The sequence below is a fragment of the Pseudorasbora parva genome, chromosome 5, assembly GCF_024679245.1.
Source record: "Pseudorasbora parva isolate DD20220531a chromosome 5, ASM2467924v1, whole genome shotgun sequence".
NCBI classification, from domain to species: Eukaryota; Metazoa; Chordata; class Actinopteri; order Cypriniformes; family Gobionidae; genus Pseudorasbora; species Pseudorasbora parva.
This window is the reverse complement of record NC_090176.1, coordinates 22,681,439-22,698,388: the sequence shown is the minus strand read 5'-3', so window position 1 is coordinate 22,698,388 and position 16,950 is coordinate 22,681,439. Positions and strand designations below refer to the sequence as shown.

General features: G+C 37.5%; 1 protein-coding gene across 1 annotated transcript; it reads left to right on the top strand.

Moving 5' to 3' along the window:
- Positions 1-2,281: 2,281 nt before the first annotated feature.
- On the top strand, positions 2,282-16,949 carry si:ch211-67e16.11 (uncharacterized). The gene is made up of 7 exons (XM_067443508.1): positions 2,282-2,961; positions 6,571-6,792; positions 8,475-8,645; positions 8,797-8,928; positions 9,029-9,198; positions 14,446-14,682; positions 15,783-16,949. The coding sequence occupies exons 1-7, from the start codon at positions 2,496-2,498 to the stop codon at positions 15,969-15,971; spliced, it is 1,587 nt and encodes a 528-aa protein (XP_067299609.1). The 5' UTR covers positions 2,282-2,495; the 3' UTR covers positions 15,972-16,949.
- The last annotated feature ends 1 nt before the right edge of the window (position 16,950 follows it).

Sequence of the window (16,950 nt, the reverse complement as noted above, 5' to 3'; positions counted from 1 at the left end):
ATAGAATGTACAGATTATACATCATAAAAATCATTATGCCTATGGAAAGTCCCCATAAAACTTGGAAACACAATGTGTGTGTGTGTCTGTGTATGTCCGTACACACACACACGCACACACCGAACACCACGCACATGCACAGGACTCACACACACACACACACACACACACACACACACACACACACACACACACACACACACACACACACACACACACACACTGACATCAGTTCATTGATCTATGCTGTTCCAAAATTGACATTTTTTAATTGCACAATTGAATATGTGGGTTTGCACCCAAAATGTGTTTTTTTTTTAATGGCACACTTGAATATGTTTGTTTATTGCAGTTTAAATGTCAAGTGGCTGTTTAAGCAATTGTGTTTTAAAATTAAAATGGATGATAAATTAATATTTCCCTTTGCAGTTTGACTGGCCCATTTTACCTGAAACTCCGGCCCATTTTACCTGAAACTGTTCATGCAAAAAAAGTTGGCACAGCTGATGTTTCAATAACTGTAGGGCCTTAATGATTATATTTTAGTACAAAATTTCAGCACAAAAGTATCAGAAACAGTCATTATTAATCATAAAAACACATGGAAAAGGCATATATGGTATTGTATTATTGTCCCATGCGATTTACCAAAAAGTGGCCCAATTTACCTGATATCACCCTAACACTGACGTTTTTGCTGTGTATTAATTAAAAGAACGGCAAGTCTGTAATCATGTCAAGAAGAAACTCATACAATCTGAGAAACTTTCCAAGGCTTGTTTAACAATACCAACTGTGTTAAGATCTCGTTATAATTAATCTGCTATTCACCTGGAAATTTTAATAGTTTAATGATCAGGGCAGGAGATCCGAAGTCTGTTGTTCAGCAATTAGGTTCTGACTGAAGTTGAACGGCTGTGTGGACTAAGGTGGCGCACTAGTTCACAATAAATGAGAAAACAGCGCTACTCTCTGGTTTAATGCAGTAGTGGTTTCTATCCCTATTTTATCTAGTTTTTTTTTTCTCTTCCCCCCCCCCCCCCTCAAAAAACAAATCGTTAGGGCTACTACACTGATAAATCTTTTGCAGGCTTAACCTTTTCTTTATTCAAACAAATCAAAAACCATAATTTTTATAAAAAAATATAAAAATGTATCATTAAATAGGCTTAATACAATTTTTAATAGCTAAATAATTTTAATTATTTGCTAATTACACCCCCTTCACATGTGTACTCAACTACTATCCAAATAAACTCATAAAAAAATAACAGCCTATAAATATGCCATCATACTGGAAAAGTACACGACTTTTCCACAGCATTGTAATATTTCACATATTATCCACTGTAACAAATAAAATAAGTTACCTGGTTGCCTTAAAATTTTTCGTTCATTGAAATTAAAAATTTGAGTCAATACAATGATATTTTTTGAGAATCGACAACCTTTATTAAAATATTATTAAAATATTTTGTAAGCATATTGGGTAATTGTGTTTGTTTTAGCCTATTTGTGAAGTCGCAGTGAAAGATGACAAATTGTGCTATTTTCATGATTTATCACATGTTTATGTGGTTCAGATACAATAATATTTTTGAGTTTCTATTTATTAAAACAATTTTCTTCATTGTATAAACTCAACAATTTTATTTCCATGAACTCAAAATTTTAAGGCAACCAGGTTACTTACTTTTTTAAGTTAAGCCAACAATATATTTTTTTGTACAGTGTAGGCTATATATGAAAATAAAAGCATCATGTTTTTGATCTCTCTCTCCCCTCATGCAGCACCACTGTATTGTGTCAAGTGACCCCATTTTTTCTTTTAAGGATTAAAAAAAAAAAAACATTACATCCAGGCTCTGTCTTAAATAATTAAGCTACTGATAACTGAAAAAGTTTGATGTGATATGTTTTGAAATTGCTAAATTATTTTAAGTAAGGCATATGCCTATCAAATTAATCTAAAACTGCCAACCCTGTGCAGGCATAACTGTATCTCAACATAATGTTTTTAAGTTGCAATCACTGAAATGACTGTATTGCTCTCTAATAGATCAGGGGTTGCAATTTATATTTTTGATAGGCTAATCATAAAATTAGGTAATTAAGTCTGTTAAAGAATCATTTGGTTAATGGGAATTACCTGACAGGCAGCTCCATACATCCTCTCTCTCTCTCTCTCTCTCTCTCTCTCTCTCTCTCTCTCTCTCTCTCTCTCTCTCTCTCTCTCTCTCTCTCTCTCTCTCTCTCTCTCCCTCCCTCTTCCGTTAAACAGCATGCCAGAGCCTGTGGGATGGAGTTACTGCACATTACTTCCCATCTGGATGCTGCTCTGAGCACCTTTAATAAAGACAGCTGCATCTCTCCAAACTTCACACGACCCCCGAGTGTCCAACAAACACATCCAGCGGAGCAACGCTCTTTTAAAAGTAACTTTGCCTACAACACACAACCGAGGACATCAAAACAGTTCTTTACACAGCCAAAGCATGAAGCTCCAGTGCGTCTCTCTTCTCATATGCGCTTTACTCGTTGGCGAGTGCTGCGGGTCTCGTCTGGACCGCTGGGTCAGAACTGGGCTTCAGTACTTGAAGCTCAACCTGTGCCGGAGGGTGTCCTTGGCGGAAAGCGAGTGCAAGAAGATGTCCCACCTGCATCTGAGCGGGGTGGTCGTGTATGTGTCCGAGTCCGGCTCGGGGAAAGTGCTCGCGATCCTGCCGGATTCATACTCCAGCGGTGCGCTGCAGTCCAAGCACAACGGCTTCTCGGTGGACACGAGCGCGGATGATGAGAGCAGGACGAATGAAGAGCTGTACCCCGGAGCGAGCGCGCATGACGCCGTGCTGCTACTGGACCCCAGTCCCGGCGAGAGTTTCGGACACCCGGTCGTTCTGTTCTATGTGGACTTCAACATAACCAAGAAGAAATGTGCACATATGGACGGCATTTATCTGGGTGAGTGAACCGAATCTGATATGTCAAACCTAACATTTAAAATAAGTGCATAGAACATTTTGCTTTAGTGAATTAATCAATGGCAGTAATAATTTCCGCTTCAAGTGTTGTTTTAGTTTTCAATAGGCTACTGAACCCAATCAATGAAGCCATTTATTCCAATGAACTCTCAGATAGCCAAATGAAAGAAGTTTTAAATCAGTTGCAAGAGAACGAAAAAAATGTTCAGTTGCTCATTAGACCCAAAAGAAAGTTGCAAACAATAAATTATTGTTATTCTGGTATTGTCAGTGAAGAGATTATCAAAGAATAACTGTATAGTTCTAGTTTAAATGTAACAATACTTTGAAATCGAATTGAACAAATGAAGAAATGTGAATGACCACTGTATTATGATCATATAACACTTTATTTTAAGGTGACATATAGTTACACGTTAGCTTATTGCATGTACTTATTATAGTAGGCTATTATATAGACTATAACAGTAAACTATACGAAATTACAAATAACTAACCTAAACCAAACTCCAAACATAACTGTAGCCTACTACTTATTTGAGTAAGTAATGTAACTATTTCACTTTAAAATAAAGTCTAAACTGATAATGATTTATGAGACTAAATACATTAATAATAGAGCCACATATGTTTAATTGAACTCTGATACATTTTAAAGGGGCAAACTGGAATTAAACTATCCATGTGACCTTTTTTACACCAGCCATGTAAAAATATAGAAAATGTTAATAACGTTTAGGACCTCAAAATCAAAAGTATTAAATATGTTAATATGTTGACAGTTCCAAATGATTATTTCTATTGCAGTATGTCGTGACATTTTTGGTGTAAACTGCCATGGTGAAAAATGGTGTTACACATTAGCTTCTATCAGGACACCTTACTAATTATAATGACATTAAATATCATTATAATTAATTACTATAATACCATAATAATGTGCATTTACAGCAGCTAAACGGCATACAATAATTACATATAATTTCATATACTAAAATGAAACTCTTAAGGGATGGGCATTGAGGAATAGGAAAAACATCCCGCAGAAGTGAACAACAGAGAAGCGTCACGCAAAGAGGTATAGACTGTAAGTTGGGTAAAAGTCTTCCTCTGTGATTTCAATAGTGAACTTTAAAAAGCCTGTTTATATCCTGAAGTGTTGAAATCTAAAACTAAGGTCATCTGCCTTGGGACTTGAGTCTGAGAGGTCTGCACAAGGATCTGCTCTTAGGAAGTCGGACCACAGACCCCCTGCAGGGAAAGTGGAGGGCAGACGCACGACTGAGCCGAGAGTCATGCATTCACAATAAGAGTGGTCAATAATTCATTCCTGACTGAGAGTTCAGCTCTTAACACTGGGTTCAGTGCCCAGCTGTGCCCCCGGTTCACTATAGCGAAGGGCACAAGTCAACCCGTCACTAAACATGAACATTTGCACCTGCTGAAAGAAAGAGAAGTTGCTGTGATAAAATCTTATTTGATCTACTAGAGAAAATAAAGGTTATTTATAGGCATCAAAGTTTCCATGAAGAACATCCAATGAACCTTTCCACGGCACAAAAGGTTCTTTATAGTGGAAAAATCTTCTTCACACTAAGAAAAATGGTTCTTTTAAGAACTGTTAGCTGAAAGGTTCTTTCGGGAACTACACCTCCATGGCATCGCTGTGAAACAAAAAGTATTAAAGTAAGTATTGGATTGTCTTTAAGTATCACATTGGCAGCTGATGTACTAATAGCATCTAGAACAAAGCCATTTAATATCTAGAATATGATTTCATATGGGATTGTACATTATGCTGGTAGGACGGAATCAAGAGATATCCATATCCAGCACTAAAATCCTGCTACGGAGATGCTGTCATCTGGTGACTGTTTGAAGGAAACATAGATGTGTCCTTCAGTGCCTATGATATCCCACAATCCTCTGTTTGGTTAGGGCATTTGTGGAAAAAATGTGTTGAAAGGAGTACATTTATACACAAATTATATGTTCTACTCCATTTATTACTCCATCTACACTATGTACATAAGTTTGGGGACGTTTTTGAAAATTCTCTGCAATATTATCCTTCAGAAATCACTCTAATATGCCGATTTGGTGCTCAAGACACACTTCTTATTGTTGAAACCAGTTTTGCGGCTTTGTGCAGTTTTGGAAACCGTGATACATTGTGTTTAGGATTCTCTGATGAACCTGCCTTTGGTTTTGGACACAGCCATGGCAATTATGTAAATACATTTAAATCAACTCTCATTTAAAGACGATTCTTGAAGGCCAAGCGCACATATCCGGCCTCAAGCCTTCCTCGAGTGAAATTGTTTCAAGAAATATATTCGGTGACTGAAGGCAAAGTGAAGCTCAGGAAGGGCAATAATGAGCGGACACGTTAGAAATGATAAACAAATATGCTCTGGTGAGCTCAAGGCAGCAGGGCTTGTGTGACTCAGTTCAAATCTGGAATCGTTTTCAAGTCTCGCTGTGTCCAAGCTTGACCGTCTCTTCTGAAGATGTGGTGATAATCAGAGACTGGAATGAAAGCTGGGTTTCGTTCTGGCCACATTTAAAATCATCCCAAGTCTCTCTGCGTTTTTGTAATGGGCCTCCGGATACAACTGACCACAGAGAGAGACTCATTAGGGCTACTGATGCTGTCTTACCCCACATTCCCAGATCACAGCCAGCCAAGGAAACCTTTCATTATGAGAAGCGATTTTAGTTGTTAAGTGAAATGGATTTATAATGGCTTGTGATTACACCTCCTGCGCCGCTGCCTAATTCAGGCTTCCTCAGCGTGAAGCTGATAAAAATTGCTTGGCGTCAATATCCCCGCTGCAGTCTTGTCTAAAGTGCGGCATGTGCTTGAATGGATAGTTTGGAGTTATGGCAGATTACTGGAGGAATGCAAGCTGCTCTGCCCAGACTGATGCTATGCCTGTTTAAAAGTCATTATTATTGCTTTTTCTGAAAGGACAGTTTCTCTTTGTCACCTTCTCAGGGGACAAATTAGTATTGCAGGCAGCTCGTTCTTATTAAAGCCAGGTGGACGATCACATGACAACGGCAGAGCAATAAACCCTGGACAAATGATGCTGAATGTTCTCATTTATCCGAATCATGTGGTTTTCACACAAATATTGACGCTGGCATGTTTGTGAATAATCACCAAGCAATAAACCAAAAACATCCGTCTTATAAGGGATTGTTGCTTGGATTAATGTTTCAATAAACAACTATAACTATCTAGGCAAGGGGCTTTTAAACTTTTAGAAACCACAACCCCCCAAAATATGATCATCCTTAAAAACACCCAATTTATACACAGGAAAAATGATTACAAATCTAAAATCACTTATTTGTTTTGGGACAAAAAAAAAAAGATTCCCAACAAAGCTTAATAAATAAAATATGAATCAATGAATAACAATAAATAAAAATAGATAACACATTTAAATTATTTATGTATATTTTACTTTAATAGTTCACTCCCTTCCGGCCCCTGGGGGTCCCCGGACCCCAGTTTGCAAACGGCAGCTGATCTATCAGCAGATTGCGTCTGTACATGAACTGTTTCATGCAAAATATACAGGAGAGGAGTGCTTGACGATGGCTGTGAAAACACGCTGCCAGAACCAGCTGAAGCGGAGGAGGAGTCGCAGCGATCGCATGGCCAGCCGAGCGAGGGCCCGCAGGACTACGGTGGCCAGGCCTGGCCGCGTGGAGCACAGCAGCGGACTCTGTGAGATTCACTTTCTCCCTCTGGTTATGGGAGTGAAAGATAGCAACCGGACACAACGCCTGCGCTGTGTAGGTGAGTCAACAAATTGTGAGGTTGAACAGGTTTAATTATCTCTGGAATGTCAATGACTCTAGGAAAGAAGGAAGCACAATTCACAGTTATGCCAGAATAAACATTAAAAAGTTAATTGCCTACTGAATAGAAGGGAATGAGACCCGAATATGGCTTATTTAAAGGTTCTGTAAGTGATTTTATCCATTTTGCTAACTCCCACCTTTTTGTAAACACTTCCTCTGCTTCCAAAAATCCACCATCTAAACACAATAAATCTGATATCAGCTAAGCCAAATGATTCACAGACAGAGAGCATTTCTTACTGCTAAGAAAACATTTGGTCACACTTCATTTTAAGGTGACGTATAGATGCATACTTACTCAAATAAGTATGGAGTAATATTAATTACATGTTCTTACTGTAGAGTTACAGTGGTGGTTAGGGTTTAGTTTAGGGTTAGTTATTTGTAATAATGCATAATTTACTGTTATTACTATAGTAAATATATGATAGTAACGTGTAACTACTTCACCTTAAAATAAAGTGTTGTTACCAACTATTTTGTTGTTGTTGCTATCACTGATACAAGTGTGATTTCTTAGAACTCTTATTTCAGTAAAGCACACTCTAAAAATGCTGGGTTAAAAACAACCCAAGTTGGATTGAAAATGGACAAACCCAGGAATTGGGTTGTTATAAACCAGCGATTAGCGTTGTTTTTAACCCAATGTTTTTTTCTGAGTGCATGCACTACAAAATCATCCATTGTTCATTAAAGTCATTTTGGTATTTATGTGATGAAACTAAAAATGGAAGTAAAATGCAGTTATTTCATAATAGTTCTGTTAAATAATTCATTTATTAAATGAACATTTTTAATATTGAAATGCAAAAATAATAATAAAAAAATAATAGTCTATAGTAGCCATTGCAGTTAAATAACTTTCTAACAGCCAGCTAAATCTGTTTATTAATAAGGCATTTGCATAGCAACTTGTCATATTGTGGTTTCATCTACTGATTGCTCAAATTACAGATACATTATGACATGAAGCGTTGCCATAGAATTCCGACTGCGAAAACAGCTCTGAAATATTTCATAATCAGCTCAACATTATATAAATGTAATAATTCCTGTAACTGAGTATTGTTAATGTCTAAATAGTGCTAAAATAATCAAAAAATAAGACTTTAAAATAAGTTTAATGTAGCTATAGCAGAGTTGAATAATATTTTGACAATGTTGAGGCATTTTCATAACATCTGTTACTCATTATATTGTGGTTTCGTCTATTGACTGCTCCAATTAGATTTAGTTTGGTGTTAATAAAGAAATGCATCATTATGAGTCAGAGTACACAAACAGCTCGGAGTAAAACGTTGGAGTTATCTAGTAATTACAGCAATTCAGCAGCATTAAGGTGTGGTCAGATTAGTGATATTTTGATAATTCCATTGTCTATAATCACTTTCAAACCAAACACACTTGGTCAAACAGAACACAAAATTCCCAATTGCACAGATTCTTATAGAAATAGCTCATTTTCAATCCCCATAATTTGACAGTACGACATATTATATTTATTACATTCAAGCATGTCATGTTTGAGTTCAAACACGACTAAAATGAAGTTACTGAAATTCTTCTCTCCTGCTTTTTGATGCTGCTCAAAGCTAAGTGATGTGGTTGTTGCTGTAGATCACCCAGACTTTGCCAGATGCCCACAGCCTTTGCCACTGACCAGCCCCAGCGCGCCCATCTCCAGCTGCGAGCTCAATAAAAACACCCGACGGTGCCATCAGCAACGCCTGGCCACACACCTGTCCTGCCGCCTCTACCAGACCTGTGATCATGCTGTTCTCTTGTCAGGTACAAAAACACTGAGTCAAAGAACTCATTTGTATGATCTGACCCTATAGCTTATTGATGTTTGAAATACTGCATGGACGAATACTTGGACTTATCAGCGGTCTCAGGAATGCAGCTCTTTTAACGTAACCTTTGACCTGTGGACGCGCAGGTGGCTGGCAGGAGCAGATAACATACCAGCGGCATGCGCAGAACCTGCAGCTCTTCTACCAGATGCTAAAGAATAACGGCTTCCATAAGGACCACATCAAGACATTCTTTGCTGGGAACGGACAGGTAGCAGGTCAGAGGACTTTTGAAGTCATTTCAGCTTTTATTAAGGTTTCGCGAAAAGGTAATTGACTCTAATGCTTTACATTTAATAACTCTCTTTATTCCCACAGCTAAAGAGACAGAGGGGATGTATCCAGCCACAGAGAAAGAGGTGATCAGGAACCACATTTCCTATATCTGCCGAAAGCAGCACTGTGCAGATTCTTTGGTTCTGTACTTGAACAGCCCCACACGCAACGACGGCACCATGCTGCTTTGGGACCGCAATAACAACGGCATTGTGAGTGCGTGTGTCTGATCAGACATGTAGTATAGTATAACTAGTACTGCATCGGGAGTGGATACACTGAAGTTATGTTCAAACTTCTAGTATCATGGGGAAAAAAAACACAATCACTAGAGTACAAACATATCTGCCTAATTTTTATAGCTGCCTCGGTTCCCAAAGTATTTTCCCCATTCATCTCGCCTACAGACATTTCAAATATTTAATTTTTTTATTAGAAAAAAAGACTAAAAAGGTACAATACTTGTGTATGAGGCACTGAAAAAAAGTGCATTGTTTTTACATGATTTAACTGTGTAAATCGGTCCCACATGAACAAATTGGGCCCTATCTTGCACCCAGCGCAATTGACTTTGTACACCGACGCATGTGTCATTCCTATTTTGCACCCACGCAAAGCACGCTTTTCCTTCCACAGAAGCACGTCGCTAAACTAGTGAATGAACTTGCGCTCCCTGGGCGGTTCAGCGCAAAAAAGGAGTTGTGTTCCGGCGCAAATAATCCCTGGTGCTATTTTGCTGTTCCATTAAACAATTGCGCCACTGACCAGAAAAAACCTGGTCTAAAGTCAGTGGCGTTGTTCATTATGCTATTTTAAGGGCGTATGCTTGACCATAATGTATAGCGTGCACAACGCGCATACACTTTGCTCATGTAATCTACACAGATGCAACAGTTATTTTTGCAAATCATAAATTGTTACACTAAAAAAATATTAACACATTGTGGTGTGCCACGAAGATGTCTAGCTTACAAATTATTCAGGCTAATTGTAGTAATTAAGGATCAGACCTGTTTGCCCAATAGTGGCAACACATATATGTATATAAGGACATCTGACAAATTGGTTTGTCCGTCAAGAACCAGGAGAAAAAAAAGAAAAAAAAAAAGAAAAAAAAATTTGACTGAAAAACTGAAAAAACTGTTTAACCGACACTATTTTGAGTGGGTTTCTCCCATCCCCATACAACACAACTTCTCTGTCTTTTACTCCCTTACGAAAGGAAAATATATTTACCAATATATTACTTGAAATATATTTTAATATATTGTAAATATATGGAATAATAAATTGATGGTATTATAAAATATATTATATATTCATGTAATATATTGTAAAATATACAAATGATTGCCGCTTTCAATATATTGAAAAATATAAATATTAAATCCCATATATGTGAATATATTGCCTAATGTATTGCATAAATTTTTTCAATATACTGCAATATATTTTTGTTTCGTAAGGGCTGCTCTTACAAGAACATCAGTCTCCTCGGCTGTGAACCGCTCCTGGCGTGCGTCTGGTAAATACGCCATAATAATAGCAATCTATAATGGAACTTGCGCACCGGCTTTTAAAGGGAATGTTGGATGACGCTCTGATTGGTTTATTCACGTTACGCCCAAACCACACCTATGAATAATGAAGCTACTTCAGACCAACCCATTTTAGATTTGCGCCGGGCGCAAGAGCCATTTATCCCGCCCGGGAAAATAGCAAAAGCGCCGAGACCCGCCCACAAAGTTACTTGCGCTTCGCGCTTTGACACTTGCGTTTCAGATCGTTAAAATAGAGCCCATAATGTTTGTTTAACACAAATTTTTTTTGTAAGTCGCTTTGGATAAAAGCGTCTGCTAAATGATTAAATGTAAATGTAACAAATGAATCATGTATCATCAACATCATGGAATGAATATATTTTAAGTGACTTAAAACTTGAGTAGTTTTAAAGTGAATTTTATATCACTCCATCATGTTTCAGACATTTAATTTCATATACTCATTAATCCACTTCAATTTCATATATGTTGACAAACTTTTAGCTAGCAATAGCACACATTAGCATCTTAAATGCTAAGCATTAAAAGCTCTTTCAGCAAAGCCAATATAACATTAGATGTTTTAGTCCACAGCCTAAGCAAATGCTCCACTCTTGTCCACAATGGTAACCCACAAGCATTTCAATTGTTCTAATAATTCTAACATAATTGAATATTAAACTCTATTAAACACCTACCCCTTTGTAATTTCGCTCCAAAATACATAAAATAACACTTTTACATATAAAATAACAACATATACTCACTCTTGATTTAGCCATATGCAAAGCATGTTGGGAACTAAAAAGCCCTGCCCATTTTCAGGTAATGCAACAAATCATTAATGTAATCTCAACACAAATGGATTAAGTTTGACTTAAATTTGACTTATATTTAAGTGGATTGAACACAATCAATTTAACTTAGGGCAAAATGTATAGCAATTGTATTGCTTTAGCTCGGTTTTGTTAAGCAATTTGAACAAGCAGTAAAAAACATTTTTTTTTTAGTGAACAAACTAATCCCATGAAGCATCTTGAATCATATATAATAAAAGTATAAATACACCTAAAAACTAAAACTTAGAAATATACAAATAAACAGATATATTTACTTTTATTCCAGCAAGGACACATTAAAATGATCAAAAGTGAGTTCTTTCTTTTAAATCGTTACAAAAAAACCCTCTTTTATACGGTGACCAGAATGGGACATGTTCGGTTCACGTAGTTTTGTCCTGGCCACAACATATTAATGACATATGGAGATGTGATAATATTTCATCATCAAGATCCTAATGTTGAGGGAATAATATATTTAATATAACAATATATAATATATATTTATATAATATAATATGTTAACCATGAGTTTATTGTGATAACAACCTGCACAACCATATCAACCTGGAATAATCAGAAATGAATAGGCATATAATAATATTTGGATATATATATAATAATACAAGAAAAAGTGCATCATTAAGAAATTATTATATAAAGTTGTGGCCTTTACATAGCGTGGCCACGACATAAGGATGTGTTATCTCGACAAAATCTCGTGGCCACGACTTATCATGTTCCTATGAATTTCCCACAAATGAATATCTCATGGCCATAACAAAACTAAGTGAACTGAACGTGTCCCTTCCGGGTCACCGTAATTTCAAATAAATGATGTTCTTAAGAAATGTTTCTTTAGCAGCAAATCAGCATATTAGAATGATTTCTGAAGGATCATGTGAAACTGAAGACTGGAATAATGATGCTGAAAATGCAGGGTTGCTATCACATGAATAAATGACATTTTAAAATAGTCAATATATAGTGAAATATTTTATAGAAAAAAAAAAGAAAAAAAAGAGGTGACCAATGTGGATTGTCTTTTGAGAAGTGTTTAAAAGCTAGAGAACTTTTGGCACAAATTCCATGTTTGCAGGAACAGCAGCTTCTCTGAATGCAGGATCATTTTCTTTAGGACTATGGTTAGTGTTCTTCACTCAGAAAAAGCTATTAAACACAACTGTTTAAAACTGAATTTGAAATCACACTTATGGCTTCTACAGAAGCATGTCGCCTAATGTCAGAAATCACGGTAGGTGTGTTATTAAAGGTCCATACATTACCATAAAAAAATCTATTTATATTTCCCCCTCCATTCGATTTTTTACTTTCAGAACCTCACCTTTGAGCAGTTGTTTAAAACCTGTTTTGTTTTTTTGTTTTTTTGTAAATAGCTCAGTGGCGGTCTTGTAACAGGATTGTATTTTCACAGTCAGGTCTACTATGCTATTCTGAAGGTGCTGAAGTAGATTTGTTTTAAATGTGGGGTTCCAGGAAGCACAGAGGAATAAGAAGAGTTTAAGAATCTCTTATCTTCCCATAAATTAATCCAACGTGTTTCCCCAAGCCCACCACTTCAAAGTGCCCACTAACCAAAGGATAAAAGTATTATGCTATGGGAGTTGACTTCTGGTTGACTCTCATCCGTACATTCGGTTTCATTTCTTGGAAGAGATGAATATGTAGACGCTTTGCACTTTGGCGGCTCTTGCGCTACGAGCCCATGGAGTATTTTTAGTACTGCTAACGAGAATGCCACCTGTGCAGCAAACATCCAAGAAGTGGATGTTTCATAAAACCTTGTTCCCTTAAGGCACACGGACAACCCAGAGCAGACTCATCACTTAACAAAAAAGACGAGAGAGATTAGATCAAATTTCATAGAAAAATACTGCACAATCTTAAATCTCCAATCTTATTAAGAAACAAAGACTGGTCTTTTTATCAACTCACAATAGACCATCCAAACCACCTCATGCCTCTTTCATCTATCATTATCAATCATTCCAGAAACTGTGCACACATTTAATTATAAAGTACACTCATGTTGTTTCACTAAAATCCCACAATCCTTTGCAAAGAGGTGGTCAGTAATCCCGGCCATATGTTTAGAGCAGGGGAAACAGAAGGGAGCAGACTGCACAGTAAAGCCCACCCTTCTATGACAATAGGGACAGGCTCTCTAGGGACAAAGGCAACAACCTGATCCCCAGACAGGGATGTAGTGACAAAGGGGGGGCTTGAGAGACAAGGACCACACAGGATCAGGGCCACCAGACGCTTGGCTTCCCACAGGAAAGCTGCTCATTTCTTCTTAAAGTAGAAAGAGTTTGGCAAACTGTTCATTTCAACACCTGCCATTAGCATGAATATCAGGACAAATGGATGACAGCTCTCCTCTTAAAGTTCCTTACATGAAAATTATAGAAAAATGAAGGGGAAAATATATAAGTAATGCTATATTATTCTCTCATAATTGATTTAATATACTTTATATTATTATTTCATATTAATATTATTCAATATTTTTAATTAATAGTAAAATACAATACCATAAAAATAAATCCCAATATTAGGATCCATTAAATTTATCAAAGTGAAAGAAGCCATTTATAATGTTACAAAAGATTTCTATGTCAAATAAATACTGTTCTTTTAAAAATATGCTGGAAAAAAAATTAGGCAGCATTAAGCAACTGCTTTCAACATTGATACTAATCATAAATGTTTCTTGAGCAGCAAATCAGCATATTAGAATGATTTCTAAAGAATCATGTGACTTTGAGACTGGACTAATGATGCGGAAAATTCAGCTTTGTTGTTTTAAACTGTAATATTTCGCAATATTAAAAGTATATTAACATTGTTATATTAATTGTAAATTATTTTGATCAAATAAACGAAGTATACGAGCATAAGAGAACTTAAAAATCGGAAAAAATTTGAACGGTCTCTGAAACATTAAATTATGATGATATTGCTTCATAATAACAGTTTTTTGTTGATTGATCCTTTAATAAATTGCATTTTAAGCCAAACTATCTGAAAACTGATTTTTTTCCCCCTTCTCCTCCAGGCAGATCTGAAGGAGCGTTATTCAGTGGGGGAGCTGTTGGCGGATCTGGCCGGATGCAAGGCCAGTCGGGTGCTGCTCTTTGTGGAGCAGAGCTACAGCGGGGCCCTCAACAAGAGACTGATGGGATCGCTCAAACACGTCAATGTGGTGCTGCTGAACGGGCTGCCCTGGGATAACACAGCTCAATTCTGGGCCTCTCTGCACCCATCTGACTGCCTCATAGACCACCTCAGTAAGGTGAGACTTTACGCAGCCATACTTTATGAATTTGGGCTGTTCGGATCACTCCATTTTATTGTACAAAAATGGCATTCACCTTATTTTTAAAGGGTTAGTTTAACCAAAAATGAAAATTCATTAATTACCCTCCCTCATGTTGTTCCAAACCTGTAAGACCTTCGTTCATCTAAGACAACAGATTAAGATATTTTTTGATGAAATCAGAGAGCTCTCCAACTGCTCAATAAAGAGCAATGTAAGTAACACTTTTAAGACCCAGAAATGCATTAAAACATCATTAAAATAGTCCATGTGACTCCAGTGGTTCAGCCACTTTCATTTTATAAAGCGACAAGAATACACTTAGAAAACATATAGAAACATTAAAAAAATAAATAAACAACAGCTTTATTCCAAAAATGTCTTCTAGCCTGTGTCAGACTATTACTCTGTTGCTGTAGTGTAAACAGTGCAGCGTTTCCATAATGCTGGCTGACCATTGGCCGACGCGGTTCACGTAGAACCAGAAAGCTATGCACTGTTTACACTACGTCAACAGCGTAAGAGTCTGACATCATTATAGTAATCATAAACACCATGGTTTATTGTTCATACCTGCTAATAGTTTTACAATTTACTGCACTGTTATTCGTCTAGCATTTACGTATAGTGGCTAATGAATGAGCTAATGTGAATTAACAAATGAACAGATGTATGTTTATTAACTAACAATAAAGATTCATAGTAAATGAATGGCTCACTGTTCCTGTTCCTCCCTGTTCACAAATTCCTATAGATGCTAATTTCTTTATGAAAAGTGAAAGGAGACATTTGGTCAAACTCCAAAATTACAGATTACTTCTACCTTTATGATGACCTACATCTCATGCACTTTAATCTTCTTAAACATTATGTTCTGTGGAAAAGACCTAAATCCAAAAAAGTCATTTTTAACTTAACGGTCACAAGACAAATGGTTTGATGGTCGACGTGTTATTCTTGTAGTCGGTACAACTTTTAGATTTCAGTTCTTCTGTAGAACTTCTACTTATATAGCCACACAAAGCTACCATATGACTTGAAGACTAAACTGGTTCTCTCTTCGCTTCATCCACTAGAGTTCTGTAATGCCCCGACTGGGTGATGATGCTCTGGGTCTGCTGAACGTGACTTTAGCTGGTGCGCCGTGTAACTCCACCCCACCCCTCACCGAGGCTGAGATGAGGAAGGAGTACATGGGCTGCCAGAATCTGCCCACAGCTCTATGGTACCAAAAACGGCCCAGGACTGACAACAGCAGGAATTGAGCGAACTGACCGCTTCCAGCCAAATCTACCGTTTCCAATACACAATTCGGACACGCCAATGGAGTACTTCCGTGGAAAACAAGAACCAACGTGTAGTCCCAGAAGTATGATTTTGTATAATGCACAAACTTCAAATCCATGACCAGCCCTTTCCTCTCACAAACACACACAAAACGATCTACCTGTGTGTGCGCACTTAATTCACCCGATGATGCACATAGACCCTGACAGGATGTTGAGGAACGGAGACTACATAATGTGCGCTTAAGAAGAGACGGAAATGCAGGACAGAGAGAGAAAGCGTCTGACATGTCCTCACTATGAACCTCAGTTCCGCCGCTTGCTGCTCCGTAGAAGGCGTCCCGTGGGGAGCGTCCCATGCGAACTTCTCCTCTCTCCGGGGTTCAGCGCAGGGGCATCCGCGCTCCTTTACCAGAGTGCTCTTCCGTGGGTCACCGCACAGGGCGCGCCTGGAACTGAACAATGGTGACAAGGCCACTCTGAAACACACCTCACACTCACTTGAACATTTCAGGACAAATCTCCTTGTCCCTCCTTCAGCTCAATAAGGGACAGGGCGGTCCAGCATGATTTAGTAATGAGAAATGCTCTCTCACCATGTCTGGACCCTAGCAGACACATGTCTCTGCAAGCATGTATTTAAGTCAGATCTCTTTTCCACGCTGAACTAACCACTCTGTCCGAAGTATTCTCTTATCGCCGCAAACATTTAAACACCAACCACTGATAATGTTGACAGTGACGAGAAGGTATTTCAGGCTCCACGCCAGCTCCTGTGGGAATTCATACACATTCTTCAGAAATTACATATAGTACGATGACATTTTTCCACAGTGCATCTGCTCTCTTCAGAAACATAAGTGAGATGAAATAAGTCTATTATGCTCAACAAGGCTGCATTTATTTGACGTATATACAGTAAAAACGTTTAATATTACAAGCATTTTCTATTTCAATC

Bases quoted from the DNA above. Each gene is read 5' to 3' on its own strand.
- si:ch211-67e16.11 (XM_067443508.1), top strand. From the start codon at position 2,496: ATGAAGCTCCAGTGCGTCTCTCTTCTCATATGCGCTTTACTCGTTGGC. The intron at 8,646-8,796 runs GTACAAAAACAC...GTGGACGCGCAG, and splicing joins TCATGCTGTTCTCTTGTCAG to GTGGCTGGCAGGAGCAGATA. The intron at 9,199-14,445 runs GTGAGTGCGTGT...CTTCTCCTCCAG, and splicing joins ACCGCAATAACAACGGCATT to GCAGATCTGAAGGAGCGTTA.